The following is a 26,497-nucleotide window of genomic DNA, read 5'->3' on the forward strand; positions in this document are numbered from 1 at the left end:
GGGAATGTTATGGCTGGTTTGATCTTCTATCCAGACCATTCAAACTCTGTCCATATCAGCAATAGGGCTGTTTTGCTTTCTTATCATTTTTGTGTTCACTAGAGTAGCACTTTTAATTTCCCTCAAGAACTTTTCCTTTGCATCACAACTTTGCTAACTATTTGGCACAAGAGACCTACCTCTCCGCCTGTCTCAGCTTTCAATGTGCCTTCTTCACTAAGCTTAATCATTTCCAGCTTTTGACTCAAAGTGAGAGATATGTGACTCTTCCTGTCACTTGAACATTTAGAGGTCACTGTAGGATTATTAATTGGCCTAATTTCAATATTGTTGTGTCTCTGGGAGCAGGCAGGGCCAAGGAGAGGGAGAGAGATGGGGAAAACAGTCAGTCAGTGGAGCAGTCAGAACATACTTAACATTTTTCTGATAAGTTCACCATCTTCTATGGGCATGGTTTGCAATGCTCCCAAATAATTAAACAGTAACATCAAAGATCACTGGTCACAGATCACCATAACAGATATAATAAAAATGTAAAAGTTTGAAATATTGTAAGAATTAAAAAAATGTGACATAGAGACATGAAGTGAGCACAGATCACTGGGAAAATGGCACCAATGACTTGCTCCATGCAGGGTTTCCAGAAATCTTCCGTTTGTAAAAAGCACAGTATCTATGAAGCACAATAAAGCAAAATGCAATGAAATGAGGTGTTCCTCCACTAATTTACATTCCCACCAGTAGTGTGCCAAGTTTTCCTCTTGTCCATATCTTGCCAATATTTATCTCATCATGTTGATAATAGCCATCCTAAGAGGTATAAGATGTATCTCATTGTGGTTTTGATTTGCATTTCCCTGATGATTAGTGATGTCGAGCATCTTCCCATATACTTATTAGCTATTTGAATGTTTTATTTGGTAAAACATCTACGCAGGTCCTTTGCCTATTTTTTAGTTATTTGTTCTTTGGTTGGTTTTGTTTTTTTTGTTTGTTTGTTTGTTTTGTATTTTTTGCAATTAAGTTGTATGGGTTTCTTATATATTTTAGATATTAACTTCTTATCAGATAACGTAGTTTGCAAATACTTTCTCCCAGTCCATAGGAGTGCCTTCCCATTCTGTTGATTGTTTCCTTTGCTGTGCAGAAGCTTTTTAGTTCGATGTAGTTCTACTTATGTAATTTCGCTTTTGTTGTCTGTGCTTTTGATGTCATATCGAAAAAAATTATTGCCAAGACCAATGTCCAGGAGCTTTTCCCTTATGTTTTCTTCTAGGAGTTTTACAGTGTTGGCTCTTATATTTAAGTCTTTAATCCATTTCAAGTTAATTTTTTCACATTGTATAAGAAAAGGGCCCAATTTCATTTTTTGGCATGTGGATGTCTAGTTTTTTCAACAACATTTATTGAAGAAACTATCTTTTCGCCTTTGTACATTCTTGGTGCCCTTGTCAAAGATTAGCTGATTATATGTATATAATATATATATAATATATAACATGTATGTAATATATATACATAATATATATAATATATATATTATATACATAATATATAATATACATTATATACTATATATTATATATATTATATACATTATATACATTATATATTACACATATTATACATAATATATATTACACATAATATATAATATATATTACACATAATATATAATATATATTACACATAATATATAATATATATTACACATAATATAATATATATTACACATAATATAATATATATTACACATAATATAATATATATTACACGTAATATATAATATATATTACACGTAATATATAATATATATTACACGTAATATATAATATATATTACACGTAATATATAATATATATTACACGTAATATATATAATATATATTACACGTAATATATATAATATATATTACACGTAATATATATAATATATATTACACGTAATATATATAATATATATTACACGTAATATATATTATATATATTATACGTAATATACATAACATATATTATACGTAATATACATAACATATATTATACGTATTATACATAATATATTATACATATTATGTACATAATATATATTATATATATTATACATTATATATAATATATATTATGTATAATATATATAATATATATATTATGTACATAATATATATATGTATATATAGGCTTATTTCTGAGCTCTCTCTACTGTTCCATTGGTCTGTTTTTATACCAGCATCATACTGGTTTGATTACTGTAGCTTTGTAATACAGTTTGAAATCAGACAGTGCGATGCCTCTAGTTTTGTTCCTCTCTCTCAAGATTGCTTTGGCTAGCCAGGGTCTTTTGTGGTTCCATATGACTTCTAGGATTATTTTTTCTATTTCTGTGAAAAATGTCACTGAAATTTTGATATAAATTGCATTAAATCTATGAATTGCTTTGAGTACTATGGACATTTTAACAATATTAGTTATTCTAAACCATTTGTTTTTAATGTAGTTTTAAAAATCAGAGTTATTACCTAGGAATCCAACTTACAAGGGACGTGAAGGACCTCTTCAAGGAGAACTACAAACCACTGCTCAAGGAAATAAAAGAGGATACAAACAAATGGAAGAACACTCCATGCTCATGGGTAGGAAGAATCAATATCATGAAAATGGCCATACTGCCCAAGGTAATTTATAGATTCAATGCCATCCCCATCAAGCTACCAATGACTTTCTTCACAGAATTGGAAAAAACTACTTTAAAGTTCATATGGAACCAAAAAGAGCCCACATCACCAAGTCAATCCTAAGCCAAAAGAACAAAGCTGGAGGCATCACGCTATCTAACTTCAAACTATACTACAAGGCTACAGTAACCAAAACAGCATGGTACTGGTACCAAAACAGAGATATAGATCAATGGAACAGAACAGAGTCCTCAGAAATAACGCCGCATATCTACAACTATCTGATCTTTGACAAACCTGAGAAAAACAAGCAATGGGGAAAGGATTCCCTATTTAATAAATGGTGCTGGGAAAACTGGCTAGCCATATGTAGAAAGCTGAAACTGGATCCCTTCCTTACACCTTATACAAAAATTAATTCAAGATGGATTAAAGACTTAAACGTTAGACCTAAAACCATAAAAACCCTAGAAGAAAACCTAGGCATTACCATTCAGGACATAGGCATGGGCAAGCACTTCATGTCTAAAACAGCAAAAGCAATGGCAACAAAAGACAAAATTGACAAATGGGATCTAATTAAACTAAAGAGCTTCTGCACAGCAAAAGAAACTACCATCAGAGTGAACAGGCAACCTACAAAATGGAAGAAAATTTTCACAACCTACTCATCTGACAAAGGGCTAATATCCAGAATCTACAATGAACTCAAACAAATTTACAAGAAAAAAACAAACAACCCCATCAAAAAGTGGGCGAAGGACATCAACAGACACTTCTCAAAAGAAGACATTTATGCAGCCAAAAAACACATGAAAAAATGCTCACCATCACTGGCCATCAGAGAAATGCAAATCAAAACCACAATGAGATACCATCTCACACCAGTTAGAATGGCAACCATTAAAAAGTCAGGAAACAACAGGTGCTGGAGAGGATGTGGAGAAATAGGAACACTTTTACACTGTTGGGGGGACTGTAAACTAGTTCAACCATTGTGGAAGTCAGTGTGGTGATTCCTCAGGGATCTAGAACTAGAAATACCATTTGACCCAGCCATCCCATTACTGGGTATATACCCAAAGGATTATAAATCATGCTGCTATAAAGACACATGCACATGTATGTTTATTGCGGCACTATTCACAATAGCAAAGACTTGGAACCAACCCAAATGTCCAACAATGATAGACTGGATTAAGAAAATGTGGCACATATACACCATGGAATACTATGCAGCCATAAAAAATGATGAGTTCATGTCCTTTGTAGGGACATGGATGAAATTGGAAATCATCATTCTCAGTAAACTATCGCAAGAACAAAAAACCAAACACTGCATATTCTCACTCATAGGTGGGAATTGAACAATGAGAACACATGGACACAGGAAGGGGAACATCACACTCTGGGGACTGTTGCGGGGTGGGGGGCGGGGGAAGGGATAGCTTTAGGAGGTATACCTAATGCTAAATGACGAGTTAATGGGTGCAGCACACCAGCATGACACATGTATACATATGTAACTAACCAGCACATTGTGCACATGTACCCTAAAACTTAAAAGTATCAAAAAAAAAATCAGAGTTATTAGCAGCCCATGAACCACAATTGGTATAAAGTTACTTCTGCACATCAAAGAAAATTAATTTAGCTATTGTCTAAATTACTAAATTGGGGCAAAAAGCCCTTTTCTAGATGCTACAAGCTTTATAAAGGGAAAATACTATTTCTAATATTCGATTAACATGGCTGCTTTGGTTAAAAAAAGGATAACATATTAAATATTTAAAATGACCAGATGGTAGGTTTGAATCCACTGAAAACAAACCCAGCAGGGCAAACTCACAGGCACAAAATGTAACTCAAAGCATTAATAGAGCTGAGGCTGTTTTTCTTTAGCATTACGAATCTCTTATTTGCAATGACTATACCAGAGCTCCAAAGAGGCAGTCTTATACATCAAACTGTCATTAAAATATGTGGCTCTTTCCTGCAGTGTCATGTTACTACTGCACTGAAAATTTTATTTTTCCAGTAACACCAGAGGTAGTAATTAGAAGGTCTATTATTTCTGGCCAACCATAATGGATACAACCATAATGGACACAACCCAAAGGTTAACTGCTGTGCTACAAACACTGCAGCAATTAGCTTTCAGAGTAGGGAGTGACAGGGAATGTATTTCAAGTGAAAGTTAGTTTTTAAATAGAAACTATCCTCTACGTCATGCGCATAAACTTCCCTAAATTAAGTCAGTGCATGATCAAATTCACAATGTTACATGGAGGGAGTGAAGCCATGGTAGAGCTTTCAAGGGTTAGGGAAAGAAGTATTAGGGAGAGAACCTCATGAGGGAAGGGGTTCATACCACTGGAAGTTCTAACTGCTTCCTCCCAAGTTCCTCTTTGCTTCTGTACTCTTCTATGCCTCTGCTCAGCCCAGCCTCCTCCAGCTGGGGTCCCTCTACTGCTGTTTGTTCCTCAAACTGCTAATGTCTCAGCATCAGGTCAGTGGCCACAAGCCAGCCTATCCCCCAGTATGTGTACAGGGCCCAGGCAGGAGTACAAAGGAGGACACCATGCTATATGTCTACATAGCTAAAATTCATATATCAAACTAACAAACTGCTACTTGAAATATGTTCTATCCTCCTACCTTGAAAAAATGCACCTTTATAAAGACAGAAATGTTTTTAATGTGTAAAGCTATGTTTTAATGAGTAGGCAAAATATCAAAAGTAGATAAATTCAATTATTATGGCACGTGTTTGCATAGTCTGGTGATAGGCTGGAGATGTTTGGGTAAGTAATTAAATAAAAACTTACACAGTTTACAAATTACATATTTACCCCTGTGAAATTTACTTTCTTCCCTTCATTTTAGCAAAATCCCTTAATTATATTGTCATAATAAAAATTTTCATATAGTCAGTCTTCTATGAATACTAATGCCAAATTACATAACTTTTCTGAATTATTGCAGCTCTTGGGATTTTTCAACTCGATTTTAACTTGGAGAAACTTTGCTCTGCTAAGGCAGTAGCAACTGGAATTATCAATAAAATTCTTAAAGTCATACCTATTTTTAAAAATGAGAAATTAAGGTTTGTAGTGTGGCATGTAAGGAGCTTAGCTGTTACTCTGTCCTGACAAAAAGTAGAAAGTTGAACAAACTGAAAATCAACAACTCTTCCTAGATCTAGCAGAGAAGTGAGGACACAGAGCAAGCCACTGCCCCCAAAGTTGGAGAGACAAACAGGCAGATACACAGAATCACAATTTACTAGAGCAGAAACCCACCGGCAGAAACCTCCAGGGGCATGAGTACAGGGTAGGAAGACCAGAACTGTAACTGATGAATTGCTAGAGGCTCAGGGTGGTCAAGACTAAGAGTTTAAAACTCCAGGGGGTCAGCTGGGCACGGTGGCTCACGCCTGTAATCCCAGCACTTTGGGAGGCCTAGGCAGGGAGATCACGAGGTCAGGAGACAGAGACCATCCTGGCCAATATGGTGAAACCCCGTCTCTACTAAAAATACAAAAATTAGCTGGGCATGGTGGTGTGCACCTATAATCCCAGCTACTCGGGAGGGTGAGGTGGGAGAACAATTTGAACCCAGGAGGCGGAGGTTGCAGTGAGCCAAGATCACGCCACTGCACTCCAGCCTGGCAACAGAGTGAGACACACACACACACAAACACACACACACACACACACAAAGGGGGAGGGGGCCTAGTCTTTGGAGGGCACACTCACACTTTTGTAAGTTTTACCTCCAGGAGTTCTTCCAGGTTCTCTCAGTGAAAATCAAAGAAAAATCACCTCCTACATCCAACAGGGAGACGTGAAAAGAACCATTTTGAAATATGTCAAAATATTCTGTTCTTTTTAACAAGGCCTGCCCTCGAGAGAAACTACCAGAGCCTAACCTATTACAGTTTTAGCAGAGCCTAACCAAACTGGTAGATGGGAAATATCCAACCCCAGCCCCCTCTAGACATCCTGTCCCACCCAAGAAGGGGGATAAAAACTAAGAAGCACTTGTGAAGTTTCCAGCCTAGGGACACAAGCTCACTAAGACTGAAATCTAATCATAGGTCTATAGAATGCTTCCCCTCCTCCCACATCTTAACACCGCATCACTAAAGCCCATTTACTCCTGTGCCTTTCACCCAGTGCATCATGTCCAGCTTTCAACTAAAAATTACAAGGCACACTATAGAGCAAAAAACACAGTTTGAAGAGGCAAAGCAATCATCAGAACTAGACTCACATATGGCAGAGATGTTGGAATTATCAGACCAGGAACTTCAAATAACTGTGATTAATATACTAAGGGTTGTAAAGGTAAACGTAGACAACTTGAAAGAACAGACGGTTAATGTAAGCAGAAATGAAAATTTTAAGGAGGAATAAGAATTGCTAGAGATATAAAATTCTATAACAGAAATGAAGAATGCCTTTGATGGATTCATTAATAGACTGGACATGGTTGAGAAAAGAATCTCTGAGTTTGAGGATATGTCAATGGAAACTTCCAAAATTGAAAAACAAAGAGAAAAAGGACTTAAAAAAAAGAAACAATATCCAAGAGCTGTGAAACAACTACAAAAGTATAACATATGTGTAACAGGAATACCAGGAGAAGAATTAGAGAAAGGAACAGAAGAAATATTTGAAGCAATAGTGACTGAAAATTTCCCCAAATTAATGTCAGTCACCAACAATGTTAGACCAACTCTCTAAAATCTCTTCCAGAAGATAGAAGCAGGGGGAATACTTCCTAGCAGCATTGCCCTAATACCAAAACCAGACAAAAACATTACTAGCAAAGAAAAGTATAAACCAATATATCTCTTGAACAAAGATGTAAAAATCCTCAACAAAATATTAGCTAGTAGAATCCAGCAATACATAAAAAGAATTGTAGAGCATAACCAAGATTTATCCCAGGTATGCAAGGCTGGTCCAATATTTGAAAATTCATTCATGTAATCTACCATACCAATAGACTAAAGAAGAAAAATCACATGACCACATCAATAGATGCAGAAAATGCATTTGACAAAATCCAGCACATTTTCATCATAAAAACTTTCAGCAAACTAGGGACAGAGGGGGAACTTTCTCACTTGCTAAAGAACATCTACAAAAACCCTAAGGTAACAACATACTTAATGATGAGGAGCTTACCTATAGAGGAACAAAAATAAAGAATGACATCCAACTTCTCAGAAACCATGTAGACAAGAAGAGAGGTGGAGTAAAAGTGTTCAGAGAAAAAAACTACCAACCTATAATTCTGTACCTTGCAAAATTAGCCTTTAAAAGTAAAAGTCTGTTTCTTCTACTTTTGGTCACCACTCCCTAGCATCAGCCCAGAGGAACAATGCAAAGAGAAAGAGAAGGAAAATGAGGAAAACCGTCAGATGGTTCCATATTTACAGATGAAGAAACTAAAGAGGATCTGAATAATTTGCTCAAGTTCACACAGCAAGTAAATGCTGGAGCTAGGTTTTGAACCCAGGGATTTTGAACTCCAAAGTTTGTGTTCTTAATCTCGTACCATTGGGATGAAATTGTACAGTGAAAGACAAGCGATGATATAGATGATTGCCTAAGTATTCCAAATCCATCCTGACCAAAAAAAAAAAAAAAATCATTCTAGTTCATCACTGCTCACTATATAATTAAATACAATGAAAAACAAAACAGGCTTTACTTCTGTATAAATCAACTTACTACAATTTTTCCTTCCAAATAATGGAACAAGTATTCACTTGAATTTCAAAACTACCGTTTTCAAATGATACTTTAAAAGTATCGCTTTCAAACGATATTTTAAAAAGTATCGTTTTTAAACGATACTTTTAGTGATACTTCACTGCCTGGTAGTCACTAGAGCCTGATCACAAAAAGATCTCATTAAGTTCGTAGAAACTGGAGAGAAATAGTCTTCCAATGTAGAAAATTAGAAATTTAGGGGAAAATATTCTTCCTACGTAGAAATTTATTCTGCAATACATCCACTATCCAGCTCTTAATGATGTTAATATTTCTTCATCACTACCTGTCTCCCAACATCAGTAAGCTTTTGATAAGACTGGGGAGGAATTCCCCAAGACTGGGGAGGAATTCCCCACTCCAAATTCGTCTTTCCCCACAGATTCCAAAACTCTTACTCTGGTTGTTCAGGGTTGTCCTTCTAGGTATGGAAATATGACATTCCTTTTCTGCAACAGGATGATTTATCTGACAAGAATAGCCTCCATCTACAAGTTACTTTGCATTTTTCAAAGTACTTCTACAAGTTCATTTGCTTCTCATACTATTCTGTCTGTTTCATAGGAGGGCCTTACAGGTTAGGTGTAAACACTTGTAACGAATTTGGCACTATTTGACTTACAGCCAGTGCTCAATTAACGTTAACCATCATTACAATTATTGTCATTCCTATATTGTGAGGAAACTATGCCCCTTAAAGATTAGGGTAATTTATCTAATATCTATGACAGAGTTGGTACCCCAAACTTGGTTGATTTCTACAGCAGTTCAACTTCCTACTAGGGTTTGTATCAATAAAACTGTAGGACCCGCCAGGGCTGGAATCCCACTGCTACCTGAGCATCCAGTTGGTGACCAGGCTCCCCGAATTAATAAAAGTATTTGTTGTTGTTTTTATAGCAGTTGTCCAGGAAGTATCTCCTTTCGAACTCAAGTCACTTGGGCAATTGGCTTTACAAAGCAAATTGGCTCCGTTTAAGGATTCTTGACTCCTGAAATTCGCAAGGAAGTGGGTTCTTTTAGAGCGAGCGCCAAGAGCTTCAAAAAATCCTTCTAAGGTGAACCCCTCCGGACCCGGATAGCGAGATGGGGCTCAGCCTTGCGCCTCGGGGGTCGTAACAGAAGGCAAGGTGGAGGTGGCTTCCCGGCCCAGCAGCCGGACCTCGGCACCCCGAGCCCGTTCACCAGGGCCGGGTCCTGGCGGGCCGCGGAGTGAGGCCGGGCGGCGCAGCGCAGGCGGTGCCCGGGCGCAGGGCCAGTCCCACCACCACCGCCGCCGCCGCCGCCGCCGCCGCGAGCCCGGACCTGCCCGCCGGACCTGGCGGCGCAGTCTCGCGGGATCGCTCAGCTCTCGCTCCCCGTGCGGCTCTCGAGGCAGCTCCAGTCCCGGACGCAACCCCGGAGCCGTCTCAGGTCCCTGGGGGGAACGGTGGGTTAGACGGGGACGGGAAGGGACAGCGGCCTTCGACCGCCCCCCGAGGTGAGGCTTCCACGGCTGGGACTGGGCAGGGGCCGGGCGGGTGCCGGGGGAAGCGGGGAGGGCCTCGAGGGGCGAGGGGCCGCGGCTGGGATGAGGCGCGCCGGGAGCCGCAGGTGCTGGGGAGGCAACGGCGGGACGGCCCGCACCTGAGTTTCCTCGGAAGCGGGAACCGGCTCTGAAAGGCAATGCCGGGGCCCCGCGGCGCCGCGCAGGCCAGGAACGCTGCTGTCTGGCTCTAGGCCTGGGGCAGGTGCCCGGGTGTGGGGCGCTGGCAGACCGGGCATCAGTGTGTGTTGGGGCGCAGGTAATTCGTAATCCGGGGCCTACAGCCTTCCTCCCGCAAGGGGACTGCCTTCGCCCTTCCCCCGGGACAGATTTGCGCACTTTCCTTTTGACGGCAGCACTACACCCTCCTAGCCAGTGAAAACTGCAATGTTGCTCCTCCACTGGAGGAATCCTAAAAGTCTCCCTCTAGTTGGCCTTACGAAAAGCGAGAAAACTACATACCCAGAAGACTGCCAAAAAAACTGACTCTTTAGAGTGTTTTACAAGTTTAAGAACTCTTTGGGTCTTAAGGAATTTCCCAGGGCCTTAGTTTTCTTGTACTTAATAAGCTTTCCAACAGGGGCCCTTAGATTGTATGCTTATATTAATCCTTTATAATTTACTCCGAATCACCAGCTTTCCTTTTTTCCTCCATCTTACTCTTGCCATTCCCTCTTTTCAACCCTGTCTTCCATACAGCACCAACCTCCTAGCATCGGTTTCCTAGAGGTGCAGCTTCCTTAGCAAATGATATATTCCATGCTAAGGCAGGTGGAAGAGTATCTCGTTAGGACAGAATTTTCCGTTGTTTTTCCAGTGTTTGTTACCTGGGGTGAAAATCTTAACTCTGCACTTTGACTCCACATTTGAGTTTATGACAAATGTTGCTGATACACCCTCCTTTTGTTTTTACAGTAATTGACCCAGGACTCATTTTCAGGAAAGCCTGAAAATGAGTACAATAGTGAAATGAGGAATTTGAACATTTTATCTTTGGATGGGGATCTTCTGAGGATGCAAAGAGTGATTCATCCAAGCCATGTGGTAAAATCAGGAATTTGAAGAAAATGGAAATGTTTACATTTTTGTTGACGTGTATTTTTCTACCCCTCGTAAGAGGGCACAGTCTCTTCACCTGTGAACCAATTACTGTTCCCAGATGTATGAAAATGGCCTACAACATGACGTTTTTCCCTAATCTGATGGGTCATTATGACCAGAGTATTGCCGCGGTGGAAATGGAGGTGAGTAGTGCTTCATACCTTTATTGAATAGTAGTTTATGCTCTGTTCTAGAATAAACTAGTAAAAATAAGTCTATTTTTAAACAGAGCCGATTTCTTCAAGTTGTGCACAAGTTGTGTTTTGAAAAGTCCTTTTGAAAATTAAATCCCTCTACTGACTTATGTTTTGTGTACCTTTGCGGCCCTGTTTAGTAGATTCGTTTAAATAGGGTTCATTTTATATAATGAAGTATGGTTACACATGATTTCTAAATACCTTGTACCTAGAAAATATTTTGCTTTCCTGAGTCAAGTATGATAGTTCTTCTAGAAATGCGAATTCTGAATATTTTTCTAATTCACTGAACATGTAATATTTATTGCCTGGACTAAAACTGAAGAAATTTACAAGTTTTTATAAGTAGTTGTAATATTCACTTGGTACAGTTTTTCAGAAATAAATAAGTTATCAGAATATTTTGTTGCTGTAGACTGTATTTTAAGGCTATCGCAAAGTCACTAAAAAGTGACTTTGTTTTCTAAGCATAGCACTTATATGTTCTTTATAAGATACTTGTTAAAAGAAACCACTTGGGAGGAGTACAGTGACACTAAAGATTGCCTTAGGTGCCTTAGTTACCTGTCTCTGGTTTAGAGATATGCAAATTACTAGGGAGTGTGAGAAGAAAGCTACCTGTACAGACAGGAACCTGCCTTCCCATACAGATTTGTTAGGTTGTTAAGTCTCCTGAAGGAAACTAGACACATGCATTGTTTTTGTAGTTTTTCTCCAGAAAAACAGAATAGTAAAGGCTTTTTTCCCTCAGATTGTTGCTAAGAGAGGAAATCCCTACAAATTTAGTATATATATATATACTATTTTTAAAATTGATTAGATTTGATTTTGCAGCTTTGAAAGTTTTCTATTGTTGTTCAGTTGAATAGTTGTCTGACTGCCTCATTGTGGACTCATGTCTGGAATAGGAAAGCTTATAAATACTAAGTAGATGTTATTTAAAAGGATAGTACAGATTATATTATTGTTATCTTTCAGTGGTTTTTTTCAAACTGATGCTAGATGTCCTTTTGAACTGAACAAATGATGCACTGAGACTTTCATTAATCAGAACCATTTTGATGGTTCAATCTGATTCAATATGAAGTATATAGTGAGAACACTGTGAAGCGATAATTACATCATTCATTCACTTTTTCGCTGATGATAATATGTTTTGTAGTGTTCATGTTTTAATAGTGTTCCTAAATTTTTTAAATCTAATTTCCTTTGTATGTGGTAACTACATACATTTTAAGGTTTTTGTTTTTTCTTTTAGAGATGGGGTCTTACTGTGTTGCCCAGGCTGGTCTCAAACTCCTAGGCTCAAGTGATCTGTCCTGCCTCAGCATCCCAAAGTGCTAGGATTACAGGCGCGAGCTACTGCACCTGGCTGACCATTTTAAGTTTGAATGCTAACAGTGACCTTATAAATTCATATCACCTAGACTCAAGAGAGATGCATCCCTGCTATTAAATGCCTGTAATTATAAGATGGTAGCAACTAGCTTTGTTCTGCACGTCTTTTTAAAACCAATTTTTTTTTACTTTCAAAAAAATTACTTTTTAATTTACCTAGCTTCTTTCCCAAGTAGTTTTATGCCTGGATATTATCAAGAAGGCTTTTTGTTCTTACCTCTTTTATATGATTGCTAATACTACCAATCTCTTCATTATATAATTTTCCACTTATAACTAACCTTTCTCATAGCCTTTACTAATGAAGTTTTTTTTTTTTTGCTATAAATCATACTTCAGTAAATTTAAGGATACAAAAGAAGAGAGCCATCAAGCAGTCACAATACCAGCATTAACCTAAGTCTATAGAAGAAAGGAAAGAGAAATGAAAAGGCAAAAATAATGTCAACCTGGGTCAGACTTTTAATCCCTATATGTAATTTCTTAGTGTATACTATTGTGTTTTTCCTACTGCCCCTTTCCTATTTATCCTTATACAGTAGTATTCTCTTTTAGTTCCTGTATTTGAATGTCCAAAATCCTATAAGTTGACAGTTGTAAGTGACCCTAAAGATCATATAGAGCTTCTTAACCTTTTTTATGCTATTAACCCCTTCTCAAGATAAGAGAAGTTTTAATATTTAAATAAATAAAATGGGTAGGATTACAAAGAAAACAAATTATATTGAAATATACTTATAGCTCAGGTAAAGAACACCTGAACCCTTCATTATACAGATGAAGAAACTGAAACCCAGAAAAGCTGCGATTTGTCCCTTTGAGCACTCTAATCTGATAGTCTTCTCTGTCTACATGGACCATAATGTCATCTTTAACTGGTTTTTTTTTTAGGCCCTTGTCCTGATTGGATAAACAAGATAATATTTCTTATGATTTAGAATGCAATGTGTAAATTTCAGACTTTGCTACTTATTTGCAAACTTCATTTAGATAAAAATTAAACTGGGTGATTGTTTTACCTCTGTTTAGCTCTGTCTCTCTTTTTCCTTCTTACAAGTGCCTTGAATACAAAGTCTTGTTAGACCAAAAATAAAATCTCTGTGGTGCACACCTGTAGTCCCATCTACTCTGGAGGCTGAGGTGGGAGGATCACTTAAGCCCAAGAGTTGGAGGCTGCAGTGAGCTATGATCGTTCCACTGCACTCCAGTCTGGGCAACAGAGTGAGACTTCAACTCAACAAAACAAAATGAAAACAACAAAAACAAAGCAAAAGTTAACTCCCTAATCTTCAGTCTTTCTAGTGGTGCCACAATGATTTTATTATAATTCAAATTTGTGCAGTCCACTTTAGGGTTAAAATCCTTCATCATTTTCCCCAAAGCTGGGGAAATAAAGACCTGATTCTAGAGCACTCCAGGCCCTTCATGTGGGACCCTGGCTGCTTGTCCAGTCTCTCATCTTGTACCTTCCCACATTGCACACTCTGCTTCAGCCAACTGACCTATTTGGAGAATTCAAATCCATATTACTGTCCGTCACCTCTGTATCTTTACACACACTCTATCCTCTGGTGAGCCGTCTGTCTGCCTACCTTTCTTCACCTGCTCAATTCCTTCAGTTCTCAGTTAAAGCAATAACTGTTTTTAGTGAACCCTTCTTTCACCTTTCTCCTGAGCATATTTAATCACCCCACTCTACACCCTTACAGTACTTATAATGTACAGTTGTTCTTATCATGCTATTTTACAGTGAATCTACATGTCTCTAGATTGAGAGTTTGTTGAAGGTAGGGATGGTGTTTTTTTTCCCTCTGTATCCCTAATACTAAGTACAATGCCTCTGAGCATGGTAGAGGCTACATAAAAGCTAAATAAAGAAAAAGGTAGGATTTTATGTCCCAATAAGGTAGCAAAGGGAATTTTCCCTCCAAATCTTTACATTCCACTTCTATCATCTAGTGTCCAAGTCAAAGACCTACTAATATTTTTAGGTGGTTTACATATCATTCTTTTTCATTCTGTCTGAGCCTAGCTGTAATGAAATATATCAGTTGACATCCTCTATTTTGTTTCCCACATTAGCTCTACACATATTCATTAGAATTTGCTTAAAGAATTTGATTTTTAACCATTTCTAGTTATTTATATGAAGTAAAGGAATTCAACTTTTGATTGGACCGTTGGATTATAAGCTATATGAGTCAGTTTTATTTTTTCAAACATTGTACTTTAGTCCTTAAGTGTATATTCCAGTTGAGTACTAAATTATAGCTGCTTGTAACTTGGCTTTTACTAAAAATGTGTTTTATAGCTTCTCTAAAGATCAGATTGGGTTTTACACCTCCAACCCGATTACCTTTAGTTTCTGCTGGTTCCTATTGAATTTCCAGGATTCACTGTGAATTAGTGTTAGGATGAGGGGCTGAAAAATTGCCTGATGGCTATGACAATGAATTGTACTCTCTTAGTCACTGAGAATTCCGTATAAGTCAAAAGATCTATCTCACTCCTTTTTTGTTCCTAGTTTTCATTTTGTAACAGCCAGCCTGTTTTATAGAATTTAAGCATTTATGGTCGTTTTTAATCTGTGATTATATGAGATGGTTCAGAGCAATGGTTCTTAAACTTTAGTTCATAGACCAGCGGCTTGTGAGCTTGTTGGAAATGCAAGCTCACAGACTCCTATCCCAACTTACTGAATCATGATCTCTGAAGATGGAGCGCAGCTGTGGTTTCACAAGCTGCCCAGGTGTTTCTTTTGAGTGTTAAAGTTCAAGACCCACTGGTTTAGAAGTTTGGATTGCAAATTTTTACTGTAAAAGACCAAATTATTTTGACTTTCCAGACCATACAGTCTCCGTCACAGCTATTCAACTTTGAAATTGTAGCACAGAAGCAGTCACAGACAATATGCCAACAAATGAGTGTGGCTGTGTTTCAATAAAACTTTATTTACAAAAACAGGCAGTGGGCTATATTTGGCCCAGGGGCTACAGTTTGCTGAACCTTGGCTTAAAGTACTTGAAAATGTTTTAAGGATAGTATAGAATGAAATAAGTGGACATTATTGTGCATTCTTATGTTAATACATTAACTGAGTTATATGTTACTTACTTTCCACATAAATTTTTTAAAGTAAAATTTATCACAAACCAAAAGGGTCTGACTGGGACATCTTGGTTCTTTAGTTTTGTTTCAGAGATTGCTTAAAATGAGGGACTTCAGTTTTTTCCTAATTTTATTATGTGAACCTGAAATCATTTGTATTACAAAGAGTTAATTTACAATTCTGCATAGTAACGGGGCTTTGTAATGAAAAGGATGTACAGTGTAACTCTCCCAAGTGGAAAAACAAATGGCTACTGGTTTTCCATTGTGTTCCTTTTGTTTCATATCTAGAGCATTGTGAGATTGAGGTCCCTTGAGAGACTGATTTCATCCAGAAAGAGCTGAGACTGATCTAGGGAAAATGGAAACAGGAATGTTGTATTTTTCTTTTTCAATTGCCTTCGTTGAGGTCTAGGCAAAAGCCAGGTCACGTATTGTGTTTGGAGCAGCAAGTGCTCATTCCCTTTTTAAACAGTCTAAAGGGAAGTGGGCCAAAAGAAAAAAAAAACAACTTTCCTTTCCACCTGTTAATATGTGCTGTTAGAATGTCTCTATTCAGTTAAAAATAAATGGAGAAAAACTGGATAAACAGACTTTTAAGGAAAATATCTATCTCTGTTGTATAGTGGCTTTTAAGCATTTTTATTTTCCTGCTTTTAGAAGAGTCCAGTCCCTTCCTGCTTTCACCTTTCTTCCATATTCTCTACCCTTGTATGTCCATACACAAATAAAGAAAGTGTTTAGTGAGATTAACCTGTTTGTTTTTCAGGAAAGACTATCTGAAAATAACTGTAGCTATTCTGAAAGTAAGACATTAATCATATAAAATGAAATAAATACTGAGAAGTGTTCCAAGCCAGTTGCGTGTATAATGACTACTGTTGTGTTTTAAAGGTAGAAACCTTCCTTCGTGATGTTGCATTGCAGTAGCAGGGAAAGTCCCTTGACTCCTTCTTTTGAAACTGCAGAATAAGGGCAGGCCTGTATGTGAAGAGAAAGGATATTTCTCCTGGGAGGCTCTGCTGATAAGCACAAGGTTCCTAGTCCATTCCTTAGTATTCCATGGGAAGACTGTTGTGATTATTTCCTTTCCCCAAGAATGTGGCATGTAAATAATGAAGCTTTATTACTCTAGGTTATATATTTGTCATGTGTTCATTCATATTTATTGAATATGTACCAGAATATGTAGCTTTCCCAGAATTACAGTTTTTCAAGTTCTAAGGTTTACATTAAAAAAGTAATTTATTCTAGACACATTCCTTTGTAGTATCAATCAGTTAATATGTACATTTGTCTAATTTCCAAAGGTACTCTCTTCTGGAGAAATGATTTAAATTTTCTAATGGTCCCTCACAAGAAATAGTTTAAAAATAACAAGTTTTCCATTATGGAAATAATGTAAATTCCTGCTTTTTGTTCTCTTGTATTCCAGGCTCCACTTTACATTTTTTAAAGAAGCTGACTTGCCTGAGATTGATCACATTTGTGAAAATAGGTAGCAAAATTTGCACCACTTTCCTATACAGTAGTCCATTGACATTCTCAAAGAATTTACTCAAGACTTTTGTAACCACTTAAACAGTATTTGCCCAGTGAAGTGTAACTGAAAACATTTAAGGGCCCCTTTAGACTTTAGTGAGCCTGTTGTTTTGCTAAGGTTCATCACTTTTTTTTTTTTTTTTTGAGACAGAGTCTCGCTCTGTCACCCAGGCTGGAGTGCAGTGGCGCCATCTCGCTCACTGCAAGCTCCCTCTCCTGGGTTCGCGCCATTCTCCTGCCTCAGCCTCCCGAGTAGCTGGGACTACAGGCACCTGACACCAAGCCCGGCTAATTTTTTTGTATTTTTTTAGTAGAGACGGGGTTTAACCGTGTTAGCCAGGATGGTCTCAATCTCCTGACCTCGTGATCCGCCCACCTCGGCCTCCCAAAGTGCTGGGATTACAGGCATGAGCCACCGCGCCTGGCCCCAGGTTCATCACTTTTTTTCAATGACATTTTAAATTTCCTTCACTCAGTTTTAATCACCATCACTGTAAATCGACTTTGTTTTTGGTGCCAATTTAGAGCAAGAAATATAGCTTTTCTCACTGCATGGGAGTTACTGTGTATGTCACCATGAGTAGAAAGCGCAAATCCTGAGCTTAGGATCAGATGCTTTGGAGTCACTTGGTCTTGTTCACTGGTGATGTGGCTTGCTTCCATGTACCAGTGGGATTCTGATTCATGCTTCAGAAAAGTGACAAACGTTTATGTATCCCATATTTTCAGTACCCAGGGAAGCAAGGCACTGCCAAGATACTGCCACAGGACCACTCTGCTTAGGTTATGCTTTATATATTTTTAAGAAACCAAATAGCTCCTTCTTTTGACCCCTCTCAATTAAAATTCTAGCCCAGACTTTCCCTTCAGGATCTTACAGTGCCACCAACCCCAGGCCCATATTATGGTTCCTTTCATTATCATATTATTATAGCATCAGGAGCTAGCTAGTCCTTTCCCTGTATATTTCACTGAGACTAGCTGGTGTTTATTCATTCAACAAATATTTGAATGCCTAAATAAATAAATATTTGAAGCACTGTTCAGATACTCGACATACAGTAATGCACAAACAGACCTATATGCCCTCACAGAATTTATATTCTAGTGGAGGGAATGTAAAACAACCTATCTGTTTTTGTCATTGTATTTTCAGTTCTACTTTTTGACAAAGGCTTATTTTCTTAGATTACTTTTTTGCCTTTGTTTACTCATTTCCAAAAAATACTTTTAGACTTATTTTAATATTATTTTGCCCTGGTCATTCTTTCATTGATTTTATATAGCTCTTAATTCTTTTAACTCTGAAGAAGGAGCCTCCTTTCCTTGTGTTCTAAGGTGTGTTTTTTTGTTTTTGTTTTTTTCATGTCCTTTCCATCTTAGGGTACCCAGACTGGTTAAGCAGAAAAGGAATTGATTATAAGAGTAGCAGGTAGCTCATAGAATCGCCAGGTGGGCTAGAATTCAAGCTCAGGCTGTAAGGAAACATGCTACAGTTGAGATGCTGGCACAGGTATGGTCTACTTGGGAACTTATAAGCAAGGGATTTCAGTGAGGACAACTCTTGGATGGAAAGGATCCAGGATACTTCTTAACCTGACACTAGATAGTTGGTTGATCCTGCTGGAACATGATACCATATTGAGGGCTTAAGGTTGGTTACTGCTCTGCTTCTGGCAAATGAACTACTCAGCAGTAGCCAGATCACCCCAAGAAGGAAAAGTCTATGCTATTGGATCTGGGCACTCTTCTGCCACCATGGCCGTTTTGTTCCTGAGCCTGTTAAGCCTATACTGGTGCAACTAGAGAAAAGGCTGATTGACATCCACAGAGTAGATTATTTAGTCTACACATTTAAGAGCCTCTGTCTTGGGGCCTTTGGGTTTGCATTCACATGCAAAAAAAAATTTTTTTGAGATTATAGGCCCATTTTGGAGAAGTCCAGTCACATACTGCTTTTCCGGACTCCTAATACCAGTTCTGTAGAACTCTTCCAAGCTCTTGTTGCTTGCAAGTCCCTATCTTGTTGTGCCATTAGCTATAGCCCATGAATCAATGTAACTTCTTACCTGAGACCATCTTTCTACTGATAACATAGACAGTGATTGAAGTCCTGCCTGCTAGGGCCACCTCTGAATGGAGTTATAATCCTATAGTAGCTCACTTACAATAGCTGGGGCCAGCTATTGTAAGCCAGGCTGTAATTGTTTCTTCATGAGTCATTTGGTGAGAGGGAACTCTGCTTGAAGACGTAGGTGTGTTTTAAGGAAAGGATTATAATATGGCAGAAGCAGGCATTCTGATAATGCAAGCAATATGCTACTTTCCCATATCTTTGAGATCTATCCAGCCACTTGAAGATGGAATGCAGTTGGTCCCTGACATCATGAGTAGGTGAGTTCAGTAACACTCAATTCATGAGAGGAAACTTGACTTGATGATCTCTAGATGTTCTCTCCTGTTTAGTTTCTATGAGGAACTAGTAGCAAAAGCCAAGGTCCCTTTTAATTATGTAGGGTTAATCTCCTCATCTGCACTTGTATCTTACTATGGCATCTAGGGTACATGTCTATGGCCTCATCGGCTTTATGTCTTTGATAAGTTAGATTAGTGTGATGTCCTGTGAAGTCGGTGATATGTTTCACTGACCGAAATTGAGGCACAGAGCTGAAGAGCTGATGATGTTCCCCTAAAGCTGAAGCTCTTAAGCTTTGGTGTGCATCAGAATCATCTGAAGGACTTGTTAAAACACAGATCACTGGCTCCATCCCTGAGTTCCTGAATCAATAGGTCTGGGATGGGATGGAAAAATTCCACATCTAACAAGTTCCTAGGGGATGCTGATGCTGCTCACTCAGGGGCCACTTGTTGGGAACCACTGCTCTAAGGCAAGTTGGCAAAGATATGCTGCTGTCCCTGCTGGGTGAGAACAAATTGCTTTTGTAGAAGAAAGAACTGGCTAGCTTAGAGAGGCATACAAAGTGCCTGAGCTTTACTATTTGCTACAGGAAAGAGACCACATCTGGAGAATCACCTTAGCCAATTGAGTTGAGGTTGCTTAAGACAATCCACTGGAAAGTTGAAATGAGCAGGTGGTAGGAACTGTTACCCCTGAATATGTTTCTAGTGGTGTTGCCAATCTCTGAAAATCCCCTTGATCTGCAGTATTGTTTTTGATTTTCTTTCATGGTAGGGAGGGAGACCTCTAATGGTTTTTGTTTGGCCCCTACCATAATAACATTTATCCAGGAAACAAATATGCCTATTGTGTTTTTGCTTAATACAGCTATTTTAGGTGTACATACATGGACTTGGAAAATTGCAGTGGGTTGGATTTAGGTCTCACTGAACCCCTGTCAGAAGCCCATTTATCATCTTACCTCCAAAAGCCCAGTCTCTGAAGCTAGCACACTGAATCTAGAATCTCTGAGAAATAACCCCATGTCAGTATGTCTTAGCCCCATCTAAAATTGTATTCTTTCCTCCTCAATTCGTAACCCTCAGAAACCAATATAAATTAACAGTCTTACAACTAGTTTGTAGGTCTTTTTTTCAGATTTGATTTTGACTTCATGCTCCCAAGGCGTGCTGGGGTGAAACTCTAGTTACAGGTTGAGACATTGAAGACTGGTGGGATGGGGCAGGGGGCTATTTATTTTCTTCTTACAGAAAGGGTTTACCTTGAGAGCTGCAGGTGCAGAGCACTCTGCGATATCCTGAGCCTTGTCATGTGTCCCCACTACAGAACTCTAGGTCTCAGTTTCCTAGTTACACTATCACCAGGTCTCTTATGTGAATGGGAAGCACATTAAACTGATATAATTTAGCCACCTGCAGATCAAACTGTGCTTGGTTTTCAACTCCTTGAGCCTTAAGTCCTTTTTGTCCTTTTGTGTGTGTGTTTCATTTTTTTTAAAGACAGGGTCTCACTCTGTTGCCTGGGCTGGAGTTCAGTGGCACAATCATAGCTCACTGCAACCTGGAACTCCTGGGCTCAAGTGAACCTCAGGCCTCAGCCCCGGAAGCAGCTGGGACTGTAGGGCCGTGTGCATTGACAACCTGCTATTTTTTTTTAAGAGACAGGGTCTTGCTATGTTGCCCTGGCTGGTCTCGACCTCCTGGCATAAACCAGTCCTTCCACCTTGGCCTCCCAAAGTGCTGAGATTACAGGTGTGAGCCACCATGCCCAGCCTAGTGTTTTACTTCCCACCTTGAGTCAAAAATTCAGAGATGCCAGTTTGTTATTCTCTTCCTAAACCAAGCAGTACCATTAGAAGTCCTCACCCTACCCTACAGTCTGATAACTCATGCTCGTTATATTATTTTCTGGTTCTCTGGCAGCAGGCACTCATTTGATCTCCCACAGCCTCGTGTTCATGGGGCATATCATTCTATTATGTACAGAGAAGCTAAGCTAAAACCAAGCTAAGTGGTTACAAGGATAACTTAATTCAGTTTGCCATGGGTTGCCAGATTTCCATCTTTAAATACTAACAGGATGCTCACTGCCTTTGGCCTTAGACCAGAAACCCAGTTCTAGAGTTCCTCCTGTTTTGCTGAGATCACTTGCAAACCATTCTTTATGTTTTTTTTCTGTACTAGTTGGTCTTCTTGATTACAAACAACAGAAACCAATTCTGACTAAGCAGAAAATTGATGGATTTTGGACAGCTTGTAAGATCAATGGGAAGGCGGGAGAACCGGGTTCAAAATGTAAGGAGGAGCAAAGGGAACTGGGGCATAGCTAAGGTCATACCATAGGATTAGTTTATCACCAGTGCCAATACCATTGGATACTTCCTGAGCCATTGTCACTGGATGCTTATTTGGCCACTGCAAGGATTACTGATCGCATTGCAGCTTCCTCAAATAATCTGACTATATCTGTTCTTTTGCATAACCCTCTCCCCAGGAATCACAATACCCAGAGTATACAAATGGCCAAGCTTAGATTAGGTGCCTATGTTTTCATTGCCAGGCTGTATCCCTGCATCCCTCTTAGCTTCCATGGTGTCTTACCTACTTTTGGATTCCCCCAAATAGTAAATATTCACTCTAGAGCACAGTGTAAAACAGTTACTCTCTGGGAACAGTGGTTCATACCTGTAATCCCAGCATTTTGGGAGGCTGAGGCAGGAGAATCACTTGAGCTCAGGAGTTCAAGATCAGTCTGGGCAACACAGACTCTATCTCTACTTGGGAGGCTGAGGCCTGAGGCTCACTTGAGCCCAGGAATTGGAGGCTGCAGTGAACTATGACTGTGCCACTGCACTCCAGCCTGGGCCACAGAGTGAGAACCTGTCTCTTAAAAAAAAAAAAAAAAAAAAAAAGTGTTAACTTACCAAGGAGAAAATTTCACCATAGCACCTACAGTTGTTTTGAAATTGATCTCCAGTTCTTCTACTCAATTCTTTGTTACCCTCTTCATAAACTTTTGAGCCATAAATCTCCTTAGTGATCATCGAGTTCATCACTGTCACTTTACTGATGGATACTCTGAGACTCAGAAACAGAAAACTACCTGCCAAAGGTAGCACAGGTAGTTAAACTAAATAGTTAGAATTAAAGTATTAGAATTAAATAAGAGTTAGAACTTAGTTAGAAATAAAATGCTAGCATTATTTCCAGCGAAGGATTATATAAAATACTCTATGTATTTTGATTCTCATTTTTCATTTATCTTACTGTTGGCTCAGGCTGTTTTTCACGATAGAGATGTGAATTGCCTTCTCACTTGCCCTCTTCTTTCTCATCTCTGCCAGTACTAATAGTAACTGCTATTTCCAGGGATTTCTGCCAGGGACTGACCATTTCCTTAAAGGAGCCTACCTTTTATTTCTTGATTTTTGAAACTGTAATTAATAACATTGTTTTAGTTATTGAATGGTAGAATCTCAGAACCAATATTAATAGTTATTAGATGAGTTTTTTGAGAATGAAATTTGAAAGGAGGAGTTTATAAGTGAGATCATGAAAGCACTGGGTTACTAAGAGAGTTGAAGAAGGTGGTATCACTAAAGGTGAGTAAAAGGAACAGACTGATGCGACCAGGTTTGATATTTGCTCAGTTCATAGATTTGCACTTTAATTCATGAGTTTAATTCACAGGTTTGGCACTTAACGTGCTAAATCCTAGTTTAATATGTGATGAAATTCATAGCATAAAATTAAGGACATAAGAAATATCTCAATGAGTCATGTTAGATTTGGTTTCTGAGAATGGTACCCAGGACATTTTGAGGAAGAACATAAAACATTTCAATCACGATTTTTACTTCAAAAGACTGTGAAAATATGTTCATCCTAGTTATGTTTCAACTGATTGGTATAATGAGTTCAATACTAGGCTGACTACCCATTATTTAAAGTGCTGTGATTTGTTCTGAAAGTACTCCATATGATGGAATACTTGCTCTTGCTTCAGGAGATAATGCATCATCTGGAATGTGATCAACATAGCTTGAGGTTTTATAGTCTTTGATATGTATCCTGTGAACATTTATTTTTTTTAACTGAAGAGTTTCTTTCATGTGGAAGAGTCCCAATCCTCTTGATATATTTTCTTCCCTTCATCCTCATTGGCATTTTTGCCTGTCGCTGTGCTTTGGGAAAGGGTAATTTTCAGGGAGAAATGGGTAGCAGCACAGAGTGAAGGTTAAAGAGGACATACTCTGGAGTCATAGGAACATAGGTTCATATCCTAGTTCTGCTTCTTACTACTATTGTGACTATACAAGTTACTTAACCTCTCAGAGCCTCAGTTGCCTCAGCTGCAAGGTGGAGAGAAGAACAGGTTGTGATAAAGGAAAATGGTATATGAAAAAGCACAGTGCCTGGTTTATGGTAAGTACCAAATAAGCCAAAGCTCTGATTTATTATCAGTAGCCATAGAATTGGTAAAAGTAGCATTCGATCAGGAATAAAGATACCTAGCTTCTAATTCAGAGTACATTTTGGAATGTGAGTAACAATTTTAATAAGAAATTGGCTTCAGTTTTCTCACTTGATCCAAGGGCTTAGATTAGGTCAGTGGTTTTCCAACTGTGATCTCTGGAGGTGCTCTGAGGTCACTGGTAGCAAAGGGGAATGGTGAGAAGTATCTCAGCAGGGAGAGCTTCCTTTTCAGCCCAAGAAACTATGCCTTTATTTATTTAGTATATCGGCCTCCTTTTAACTTCTTATTTAAAGAAAATGTTTCTTGGCAAAGTGTGCATGTGTGCACACACAGACACACATACACTTCGAAAATAATTAACTTAAAGGTTTTCTCTCAAGTCCCTTCCAAGTCTAAAATTCTTTAAGTCTATTCATCTGCAACTGAACTTGGAAGTTGGTAGCCCACACTGGATCTGACCTGAGACTTGATTTTTCTCTGTGTGTGTGTGTGTGTGTGTGTGTGTGTGTGTCAGGGAAGGGGGGGGGCCCTGTTTCAAATGTATAGATTAAAGTGCCAAAATCTAAAATTTGGGAAATTACACATAACAATCTAGGTTCTGTTTTCTTAGGAAAAATGGATACACCTGACAATTCTATGCCCCCATTTCCAAATAATAGTCTGCTGGAGTTGAGTAGCAGCAGCTTCCCAAATACTCCCTATCGTCTTACAGGCATTTGCATTTACCTGCCTGGCCTCTGAAGGTATCTGAGTTTTCAGCATTCAGTTTATCCTCTACACAGTGCAGGAACATCAACGTTATTGGATTAGCCAACTTTGGCACTGTAGAAGAATTAAATTAGGGAAGTGACTTGTGTTTTCCATGTAAGAAAATTGTTTTTGTATAGCAAAAGTACATGTATTGCATTCATTTTGCCTGCCCTTGAACTATATAATTACTTCTTAAGTGCTGACCACCAGTTAATCATGGCTTCTGAGTTAGAAGAACTAAATAAACATAGTGTGTTTTAATTCTTTCCACCAAAGGATCTGATTACCAGTTAGTCAAAAAATTTAGGAACTAGGCTTTTTTGGGACAGTAAACAAAGAGTTTACCACAGTTTACTAGTTGCCCGCAGCTCCCCTTCTCCTACCTCAGGCTCAGAGGAGGATTTGCACGCCGTCTGGGCACTCTCTCCCCTTCACGATGGAGGAAACTGAGAAAAGTGCTGTGCTGTTTGCACTCCAAGTTCCTGTGAGGTGACAAAGGATCCAATCTCAGAGCATCATTCAAATAAAAGCAATAACATATGTCAACCATGGCAACCCTGTCGCTTCTCAGTCACTTGCCCCATCAGGACAGGGGAACTTCCCACTGGTCCAACATCCTTCATAGCTATTGTCCTCTAATTGTTGGGTGTGGGTTCTGTATATGCCCTTTAAGTCAGACTTGTTAATTGTAGTCTGTAATCAAGGCTTATATTTACCTATTAATTTTTGTCTGCTTGACCGTTCATTTACTAAAGAAGATATATTGAAATTTCTCATGACCATGGAATTGTCCATTTCTCCTTATAGTTTTATTGCCTTTTGTTTATATGTTTTAAGGCTATTTTTAAGGTGTATACAGTGCTCAGCAATGCATTTCAAAGTATATTTGTTGCACTTTATCCAGAACCTGAATGTTTTGTGGCAGGAGATATTTAGTTGGCCATACTGATGAAAGAAGTTGTCATTCCTTCTTTTTATCTTTCAAAAATTTCCCAAAGCTTATAGGGAGCCCTTTCTTTATTTTTTTAATGCAATTATGGATTTGTTTTTTACCTTTAAACCTTTTCTTTCATTTCAATGGCATTTCGAGTGGAAGGAGATGCTAATATATAGAGTCAGTGTATTTCCCTTGAATCAGAATTTTCATCTTCTCTCACTCTACTTATTCTCCTTAGGTAATTTCAGCCAGTTATTTCAATTACCACTTTTATACTGATGACTTGTAAATCCATATCCTTAATTTAAAGTCTCACTTCTACGTAGCTTTATTTAACTGCCTGCTAGTAGATATTTCACACTCAAATGTGCACTTCAGACTGTCCATCGACTGGTAAATGGTTAAGAAAATTATGGTACAGCCATACAGTGGAATATTACTCAGCAATTAAAAGGAATGAACTACTGATGCATCAGACAACATGACTGAATCACAAAACAATGATGCTAAGTGAAAGAAGCCAGACAAAAAAGAAAACACACTATATGATTCCACTTACGTAAAATTATAGAAAATACCACTCCGCA

General features: G+C 38.5%; 1 protein-coding gene, 1 long non-coding RNA gene and 1 other non-coding gene across 3 annotated transcripts in view; 2 read left to right on the forward strand and 1 right to left on the reverse strand.

Annotated features, from left to right (window-relative positions):
- The window catches only part of LOC134758977 (uncharacterized), a 31,406-nt gene extending 21,976 nt beyond the window's left edge, over positions 1 to 9,430 (reverse strand). The window contains exon 1 of the long non-coding RNA XR_010134839.1: positions 9,294 to 9,430. This is a non-coding gene — a long non-coding RNA (uncharacterized lncRNA). The remainder of the gene's footprint in view (positions 1 to 9,293) is intronic.
- A 261-nt stretch (positions 9,431 to 9,691) lies between these two features.
- FZD6 (frizzled class receptor 6) overlaps positions 9,692 to 26,497 on the forward strand; it is a 34,094-nt gene continuing 17,288 nt past the window's right edge. Inside the window, exons 1-2 of the mRNA XM_031014003.3 lie at positions 9,692 to 9,937; positions 10,898 to 11,226. Of these exons, the coding sequence (XP_030869863.3) occupies positions 11,050 to 11,226 (177 nt within the window). The 5' untranslated portion in view covers positions 9,692 to 9,937; positions 10,898 to 11,049. The remainder of the gene's footprint in view (positions 9,938 to 10,897; positions 11,227 to 26,497) is intronic.
- LOC129524414 (small nucleolar RNA ZL63) lies at positions 19,994 to 20,039 on the forward strand. Its single transcript, XR_008668166.1, has one exon. It is a non-coding gene; the product is annotated as a small nucleolar RNA ZL63 (small nucleolar RNA).

This window comes from Gorilla gorilla, chromosome 7, assembly GCF_029281585.2.
Source record: "Gorilla gorilla gorilla isolate KB3781 chromosome 7, NHGRI_mGorGor1-v2.1_pri, whole genome shotgun sequence".
Lineage (NCBI taxonomy): Eukaryota > Metazoa > Chordata > Mammalia > Primates > Hominidae > Gorilla > Gorilla gorilla.